At 42.1% G+C, this 9,833-nt stretch overlaps 1 protein-coding gene across 1 annotated transcript in view; it reads left to right on the top strand.

The window, feature by feature from the left end:
• The first annotated feature begins 160 nt into the window (after window positions 1-160).
• The window catches only part of snx33 (sorting nexin 33), a 28,473-nt gene continuing 18,800 nt past the window's right edge, over window positions 161-9,833 (top strand). The window contains exon 1 of the mRNA XM_084734482.1: window positions 161-2,489. Within this exon, the coding sequence (XP_084590608.1) occupies window positions 1,058-2,489 (1,432 nt within the window). The 5' untranslated portion in view covers window positions 161-1,057. The remainder of the gene's footprint in view (window positions 2,490-9,833) is intronic.

Genomic DNA, 9,833 nt, shown 5'->3' with positions numbered 1-9,833 from the left:
TTCCTGTGTACCTACGTCATCGTCATCATCATCATCATCATCATCTAAAGCCTGATTACATAAACTGTCCTCTGGATGTTGTAATCTGTGTTGTAGGTAATAACGTCTTTGTCCTGTTGGGGGCGGTGTTGAGCCAGTTTCTCCCTCCTCTCGGACTATAAAGGAGCTGATGAAAAAAAAAAAAGACGAACTTGCCTTCAATTGTCCGAGTCTCACGTCATGGAAAGAGTTACTTTGTTGCAGCGCGCACAGGAATAAACCCAAAGAAACAACAGTGCGCCGTGCTGCGTGTTGATCCTGAGCAGCAGGAGACTGTTTGGATGCTGATTCTTCTTCTTTTGTTCTATTTAAAGGACCGAGCGAAGATGCGCAGGAACCTGTTTACAAGGAAAACGCAGCAAGTTTGAGCAGTGTGAGGGAATGCGGACCGGGCTCAGACTGCACAGGGATACCATTACTCATCCCTCTGTTTTCCTTCACGCCAGGCCACTTTGTCTTGGAAATATTTTCATCAAGGATCGTTTTTAGGCTCCGGAATGAGAATAAAGTGTCTGATGAGTGAACAAGGCGAGGGTGCAGTCCAGTTTCTGAGGATTAAAACCACCCTCGGTGCTTTCGGAGGAGCTCTGTGGTGAAACCAGTTTTGTTTTTGAACCTGTTGTGATGTGAAAGGAGGTAGAGAGTCTGTTATGAGAGAGTTAATGTGTTGTAGAGCCTTTGTAGCCTGATTTCAGTGTTATACTTTAAGGCAGAGTAGATAATAAGACAATAGAGTGAGAGTCTCAATGGGCTGAGGATGCTTGTGCTCACAGGAGGCATATTTTAGACTTATTTTGGTAGATAGAAGTAGTAGTTTTCCACAATTTCTCCTGTGTTTACTAAGTGTTACCATTGTTGCACTGTTGCACACCTGATCCCACAGCCAGCTGCCATGTAATATGAGATGAGTGTAAATATTACAGTGAGCTAGTGTCAGATGTTTCCATGCATCAGGACAGTAGCATCAGTATAATGTGCATGTAGAATTTGCTGCTTTAGGACCCGCTGGAGTATCAAGATGTCAGTGAAAGCCAAAGCACTCTACACTTTCCAAAGTGAAAACAAAGAGGAGATCAGCATCCAGGAGAACGAGGAACTGGTCATCTTTGACGAGAACTCGGTGGATGGCTGGTTCCAGGGGGAGAACAGCCGAGGGGAGAGGGGTCTCTTCCCTGCGTCGTATGTGGAGATTATCCGCACTCGCTCCAACTCTAATGTGACCGACTGCTCCATCAGCCCTGCTGGATCTCTAGGAAATGACTCCTCCTATTTCCCCTCGACCCCAAACACCACTCTGCACTCGCAGCAGAGTTACTATGACGATGACGATGATGACTGGGACGACTGGGATGATAGATCGACAGTGGTGGACGATGGCGACCACACTAGGAGCCCTGGGGCCAATGGACATGCCCATCAGAGCCCGCTGTCCAACAACCCCAATGTGCACTACCGGTCCAAACCGCACATGGAGAGACAGGACAGCATCTCCAGCTCCAGGAAGGGCAGCATGGTGGGCAGGAACTTGAACAGATTCTCCAGCTTTGTCCGATCAGGGGTCGAGGCATTCGTGTTGGGCGATGTACCCATGATGGCGAAGATAGCTGAGTCATACACCATTGAGATGGGTCCTCTGGGCCCCCAGTGGAAGGAGAGTCCACAGCCTTTCACCTGCTCCATCGAAGACCCCACAAAACAGACAAAGTTCAAGGGCATCAAGACGTACATTTCATACCGGGTGACGCCGAGCCACACGGCGCATCCCGTCTACAGGCGCTACAAACACTTTGACTGGCTGTACAACCGCTTACTGCACAAGTTCACTGTGATCTCCGTGCCCCACCTGCCCGAGAAGCAGGCCACGGGGCGATTTGAGGAAGACTTCATCGAGAAGCGCAAGAGGCGACTGATCCTGTGGATGAACCACATGACCAGTCACCCGGTCCTCTCCCAGTACGAAGGCTTTGAGCACTTTCTGATGTGCGCTGACGACAAGCAGTGGAAACTGGGCAAGAGGCGGGCGGAGAAGGACGAGATGGTGGGCGCCCATTTCATGCTGACCCTCCAGATCCCCAACGAGCACCAGGACCTTCAGGACGTAGAGGAGCGTGTCGACACCTTCAAGGCCTTCGCCAAGAAGATGGACGACAGTGTGATGCAGCTCACGCACGTGGCCTCGGAGCTGGTGCGTAAACACCTGGGAGGGTTCAGGAAAGAGTTCCAGCGGCTGGGAAACGCCTTCCAGTCCATCAGCCAGGCGTTCATGCTGGACCCTCCCCACAGCTCAGAGACCCTGAACAACGCCATCTCCCACACGGGCCGCACCTACGAGAACATTGGAGAGATGTTCGCAGAGCAACCTAAGTATGACCTCTTCCACATGCTGGACAAGCTGTCGCTCTACCAGGGCCTGCTCGCCAACTTCCCCGACATCATTCATCTACAGAAAGGTAAAATCAGCCAGGAGTGTCATCCATCAGTGTGTGATTGAAATAAATGTAACAACAGCAAAGAATGCTAAAGGGACAGTGCACCCCAAAATCAAAAATACATGTAGTGCTGTTTATCCATCTGTATAATTTTGGTGTGAGCTGCAGAGGTTTGGAGATATCGACTGTAGAGATGTCTGACTTCTCACCAACATAATGGCATGTCAAATACTCAAAAGCAGTTTCTCTTTTCAAAAATCATGAGCCGGTTGCTCATGATAATCTGCACATCTTGTTGTGAGCAGTTTCATGTCAGAACTACTTTCTTTCTGCAGCAGAATCTACTGGAACTGCTGTGGATTATCTTGTGTAACGGGATCATGACTTTTGAAATTTTGGAGAGAAGACAGACATCTCTGTGGCCAATATCTCCCAATCTCACACTGAAAAGATCTAGATGGATAAATAGCGCTAGAGGCCAGAGGAAAAATATGCATTTTTGATATTGGGGTGAACTGTCCCTTTAATGATGATTACATCCATATACAACACAGATGTTTGGATGTATCCTTATCCCTGCAACTTCATTCATATTTTAACTCAGTGCTCAAAGACAGATCTTTATTTGTGATGACAAAATGATAACTTTTCCAGTCATCGCGCCACATGATGGGATTTTCATGTCACATCAGTTAGAGTTTATCAGAAGATCAGTCTTTGATGAAGGAAGACGGCTCTTCAGCGTCCCAGCTGATTCATGATTTATGATGATTTTAGGGCTGCATCTAACAATTGCTTTAATTATTGATTGATCTGCTGATTAATCACCAGAGCGATGTCTTCAAATTGCCTCTTTTGTCCAAACAGCAGTCAAAAATCCGAAGACTATCTTCAATGTTTGACATTTTTGCTTGAAAAATGACTGAGATTATTAAGACGTTCGCAAAATAAAGTTGTTGTTGGCATTTCCTTTAGATTGACTAATAGATTAATTGATTAATCGTTAATTAATTAATTAATTTCCTTGCAGCTCAGCAGCAACTGCTCTGAGGTCTGATACTGACCTCAAGGGAGCTAAAAAAAAAAAAAAAAAAGTGTCATTACATCATTAACCAACATTTAATGTTCTGGTTGGTGCCAGTTCTATTGAAGCTTATGGGAGATGCCTGGAAAAGCACACTAAAACCCAACACAAATGTGCACATTCGGAAAAAATAACAAGCATATTATTCTCTGAAGTCGATTCTTTCTTTTCTTAGAGGCGTATCATCATCAAAGTTCAAAAGCCAGTTGGTTTTTGTGTGCTTCTCCATGCATCTCCCATAACTTTCAATAGAACTGGCACCGAAGTGTGTCATCAAGCCGAGCAAAGAAAGTTGGTTAATGATGTAATGACCCTTCCCTCTTTTTTTAGCTTCCTTGACCGGCCCACGACTCTTGGTCTGGGAACCACCACCATGACACACAAACCTTTGGTGGTTTGGCTAAATGCACCCCTGAGTAGGAGAAATTTGGTAACCTATTACACAAATTACAGTCTTTGTGTACTTCTGTTCACCAGCCACTGATTAAAACTGCAGGTTGTTTAATAGTTCATTTATAAGCAATTATTCGATTAATTGTTGCAGCTAGTTTGCAGATAAGGCAGATGACTGTTGTAGAGGATCACGCAGTACACACAGCTTTGCTTTGAAATCAAAATTGTCCACAGACATTTCTGTAATGAGCTATTGACCTGCTGCCAGAAGTCTTGCATCATCAGGCAGCCCCACTGGGCACGAAATAAGTCTGGAGACCGAAGCCTCCAGAGTCCGTGGACATGTCCTCTGGCAGATTATTATTGAACCTAAACACTCACACACAACCACCAATAATTACTAGTAAGACGTGAACATCTGTATCAGGCTGTCAGCAGCAGCTACACTGGAAGAGTGTTGCAAAATCTTCAGTAATTGATAAGAATAACACACAGAGGGTCTGCTGATGGGAACAAACATTTTATTTCTCAATCTGTGCTGTTTAGTTAGTCATGGAAAACAGATCAGGTCAGGTTTTGCCTCCAGCGTCGCCTCTCTCATCACAAACACACACACCATGTGAACCCAAGAATAAAACATAGTATTAGCGTGTTTTCTGTGTCAGTCTGGGATGAATATTAGGTCACAGCGTTTGCCTCCAGCAACTTTCAGCATGTGCTCCACCTCCTTGACCTCCATCCAAGCAGACACACACTCACACCCACATACTGCTACGTTCTCACGGTTTAACACGTTAATCATAACGATAACAGACTTTGATAACCTGTGCAGACAGGTCTTTATAGAGAAAGTGCTGGAGAATTAGAGAAATAGCGTATTCATCTCTTGCCAGGTGTTAACTGCAGATGCCGATTAGATTTTTTCATTAAACGTTTAAGGTTTTTTTCCACACAACATTCTCTGGTCTCTCAAACATGAGGACTTGCTGCTTTTATGTTATATATGACAGTAAATTTAATATCTTTAGGTTTAGACTGCTGCTCTATTGACTGGTAATCAGTTACTTGAGAAGATAATTGGCAGCATAATGAAAAAAAGTTAAGCAGCCCCAATACTGATCATATTATAAAGTAAATTACAAAATATTGAAGACATAAATATCCACACTCCAAAAGAAGATCAAACCAAAAGTGAAAGAATTGAAAATCAGAATCAGCCAAAATCGGAATTAGCAGGTCAGACCTTGAAAAAAATTGAAATTGGAATCGGCCAAGAAAATTGGAATCGGTGCACCTCTAGTCCAACTAACTAGTGATATAACAAAACTATATTATATTATCTTTAAAGTGGGGGTGTTTTTGTTGTGGTGGTTCACTCTCGATTCCTCTCAGTTCTGTTCGAAGTTTGATGAGACGAGTAAGAAAGAGCTTTGTTGTCGTGTTATGTTCATGTGACAAGGACACCTGAGTAACAGGCGGGGAGATGTTATGAACTGGTCAGAACTAGTCATAAGTTAACAAGTTATCTTAACCTTTGTGACCTTGGACTTCCTCTGTATTTTGGTTGATTGTAGGTTAAAAATATAATGATCATGGGAGGATTTAAAAATTGAATCCTACCTAATTTCTGCCTAATTAGCTTATGACGATGTCCACAGTGAAACATCACGATGGAGGATAATATCGTCGTTGTCCTCTGCCACCAGTGTAACTGAGTATCTTGGGTTTGCCGAACTATTTTCTCACCCACAAAAACTGAACTTTGTGAACAGCTCCTGCTTTAATGCAACTCTGAGGGGAAAAAACATCTCAAATACCTCAAATTGAATCATGATGTGACGACAGCAGAGGGATCAGTGGTCGATGACTGTCAGCCATCGAGCTGGACGATGGACGAAATTTCTTTTTTTTAATTTAATTTGGTGACATTCTTGGTGCGCAGCAGCCGATCCTGTGGTCTTTAAATCTGGCAGTTCTCAGATACAGCTTGCTGACGTCTTTGTCCTCCAATTCGGTGATTTTATCATAAAGATACATTGTATATTGATGGAATTGCTAATAGAGCTGCGACAATACTTGATTGAATAGATTTGTCAACTGTTTTGATAAACGATTAGTCATTTTTTAAGTGGAAAATGTCAAACATTTGCTGGTTCCAGCTTCTCAAATGTGAGGATCTTTGTCAAGAGTGGGCTGTCGTGGGTTTTGGACTGTTGGTCGGACAAAAGAAGCAGAAGATTTTTTGACATTTTAGAGCCATTACCAAATTTAAGAATGCCACCACTCAATTTTAAGTCTTTTAATCTTCGGTGGCCCACCAAAACCTTTAATCACAACTCACAACCGACAATTTCAGCCCCATAAAACCGAAACTTAAAAACATTTCTCATGACCTCTCAAGGCCCATCTGCAGGCCCTTCCTGGCCATCCAGGGGACCCTGGACCACACTTTAAGAATCACTGGACTGAGTGATTAATCATGAAAATAATCATTAGTTGTTGCCCTAAATGCTCCTACTCATTTTATCTTTTATGAAGCCCAGACATTCTCGTCAGCAGATACAAAACTTTCTCTGAACTCTGACCTGCAATCAGCACCTTTCCTCTTTCTGAAAACCTACAGTAAGAATCGTGCCTCTCACAGATTGACGTGTCAAAACAGAGTCAGGTGATGTTTCTTTACGGCATTCCTTTTCAGGAAGTGGTTCGACTTGTTTGCAGCAAATTAGCGCATAAATGCCCACAAGGACAAGCGATGCTGGCAGCAGCTCATGTTGGAGATTCACTGATTGTATTTGGTGAAAACTGTTGCACCGTCTCTTCAATCAGTGGCATATTTTACTGCATGACGGTGGTTAATCAGCAACCGCTGTTGGCCTGAAATCATAAAGCATGCCATTGTCCTGTAACTGTAATATTCCTGATTTGAATGCTCTGCCAGGGTTGTATTTATGATGGCTGATTTTCATAAACCCTCTGGTGAAATATTAGCCCTGCCCAGGTCTTCACGGCAGCTCAGCCCTTGCTGGATTACGGTACAAGACAGTCAGAGGTCTTGTCATATCAGCATTCTGCGTCAGCTCCCAAACAAACAGCCGTATCAGCTGATGAGAGAAAGGGAAGGGCTGCTGCCACTGAGATATTATCTCCTCCAAACAGCTGGTGATCTCTATCGCAGAGGTCACTTGTGATACGATTCAGCTGGTTACGTTTAGTCGCCCCACCCAGGAATTAACGTGAAAGACAAAGCTGTCTGAATGATATCAAAGGGCCAGTCCACCCAAATCATACAAAATATCATTAATTAACCATGTTGGTGTCAAGTCATGCTGATAAATATGGGTTCACATGCTGAAATTTAGAGATATCTTGCTCTTAAAAGTATTTTATAACTGACCCTTTAAAGCAACGCTCGTCTTTAACTTTTAAAGAAGAAATAACATATTATTCCTCTTTCAAAGGAAAAGTTCAGCTCATAAGCAATAACACACTCCGGGTCAATTGAGTACAGTCAAGCTTGTGGTATAATAGCTGATATAGGCAAACTTAGGCTGGATTTTGCAGCGTTATGTTGTTAATGAGCCAGTTTTTTTTTCTGTACTTGTGTTGCTGTTTCATGTAATAAGTTTTGTAAATATGTCCATCAGAAGTCACATGGTGTCAATTTAAGTGAACATTATCAAAACCAGAGTAACGGAAAAGCAGATATCATGCAGGTATTTTAATGTTTTTTGCAGCCATAGTTTACAGTATTACATCAACTGAAGGATTATGAAATACATTTATATTTTTAAGAATCACTTAATTTTGTGGAATCATCTTAGAGAAGATGATCGGCTGTAGTGTGTACAGGCCAAAAAAAAAACAGATTAGAGAGTGATGATCTAATACTTCAGAGAATTTTGAGCAGCCAGACAACTGACCTTCAGTTTAATACTCTTGGTATCTTGTGGCAAAACATACTTTTGATTCCTTGCACTCCACATATTTTTATTAACCCTGCGAGGCGTAAGCAATCGCTTGTGTGCATGATCAACGTAATCTGGGACCAATCGGCCTAATTATTTTTTGTGCACGTTCACGCCTGTGTGCTGAAGGACCTTTCTGAGTCAAATTGTTTTGAAAAACCTTGAAAACCCTTTTTTTTTAAATGGCTCCATGTTGAGACCACAGGCATTATGTTTCAGGTCATCGCATTATTGTGAAAGCGATGTCTCAAGAACAACGTGAGGGAATTTTCTTCAAACTTGGCACAAACGTTCACTTGGACTCGAGGACGGACTGATTAGATTTTGGTGGTCAAAGGTCACGGTGACCTCACTAAACACATTTTCTGTCCATAACTCAAGAACTCTTACGCTAATTATGACAAAATTACACACAAATATCTAATAGGATAAAAAGATGAGGTGATGACAGTTTATATCCGAAAGGTCAAAGGTCAACTTCACTGTGACATCATAATGTTCAGCTCTCTGTCAGTCCTCTGTAAAAATAGTCTCTAAGTGAAGACAGCATGTTTCTGACTGGAAAATATTCACTGGAATCACACACGTATAGTGAGATCTTCCATTTTGCCAAAAAATACACTTGATACCGTTTATTAAATTCCTTCAAAGTTACAGGTCAATATTGTGGTAATTAAATTCCTTCAGAGTCTTCACCACAGACATTATATGAGTCCGGACAGACATGGATGTTAACTGTAACTTGACTGGTCGGGGGAGACAGTAATTCTGTTTTTCGGATGCTGCGTTTCATACGACCGCTGACAGCTGACAGGAATATCACAGTAAAATGTCGACGAGCTGCTGTGAAGCAGGCTGTAAAACAAATAAATATACAAACTCATCCTTCCTGGGAGGGAAAGGATCCGTAAAGGAGAGCAGTAAGAATGTTTTTAGCCCTCAGAGAAAAGTGATTGTTGCTACTGAAGGAGAGCTCATGTTAGCTGGAGTGTGAGGCTGCTGGAGTTCAGTCAGGATGTTGCAGCACAGCAGCGTCAGACGGTCGTCTCTGACTAAATCTCAGCCTGGCTCAGATCAACAGCTGTCTGTTGACAGGTTTTGTTATTTACAGACAACAATGAGCCTGATGATACCTGGCAATTCAATATAATCTGCTTCTGGCCGCTGACTGAAGGCTGAATGAGTATGACAGCTGACTGATTAATTATTAATGTATCATGAGCGCTCAGGTTCAGACAAGATCACAGAATAGTTCTAAGACACGTCTATACAACAAAGGTTTAAGGCTGCAACTAACGATTATTTTCACAGTTGATTAATCGGTCGATTATTTTCTCGATTAACAGATTAATAGTTGTCAAAAATGTTGATCTGTGTTCCCCAAAGCCCAAGATGACACCCTTAAATGTCAAAGATATTCAGTTTACTTATTTTCCCCCACATGTGATCACGTGTTTCACAATGGAATAGAGATATTGCACCATGAAAATGTTCAAAAACCGCATGTTTCCCATGTGCAAAGAACATGTTGATCATGTGTTTAATATACATGGGTTTCACATATTACATCATGAAGATGTTCCAAAACCACACGTTTCTCATGTGAAACATGGTTACAGAACATGTTTAAGATGTGAAAAACACGTTCCACATATTTCACATGATTTTTGCACATGTGAAATTCTTGTTATTTTTCTGTAAGGAACTCGATTAATCGATTAATTGTCACAGTTCTGCAAAAGTTTGTTAAACTTGACATTAATTCATAGAAAATGTGTCAAAATTTTATTTCTAAAACATGCAAAATTGCGTTGCTGTTTACGTGATCTTTAGTTTTCAGTATCTGTATGTGTCTGATTCTGACTCTGTTCAAAAGTAACAAAATCTGCCTCACAGCGCCTCTAAAGCCGTTTGTTGTTT

This window comes from Lutjanus erythropterus, chromosome 13 (assembly GCF_056507025.1).
Source record: "Lutjanus erythropterus isolate fLutEry1 chromosome 13, fLutEry1.hap2, whole genome shotgun sequence".
Taxonomy (NCBI): Eukaryota; Metazoa; Chordata; class Actinopteri; order Lutjaniformes; family Lutjanidae; genus Lutjanus; species Lutjanus erythropterus.
Note: the sequence above shows the minus strand (reverse complement) of the source record. Positions and strands in the feature narration are given on the sequence as shown.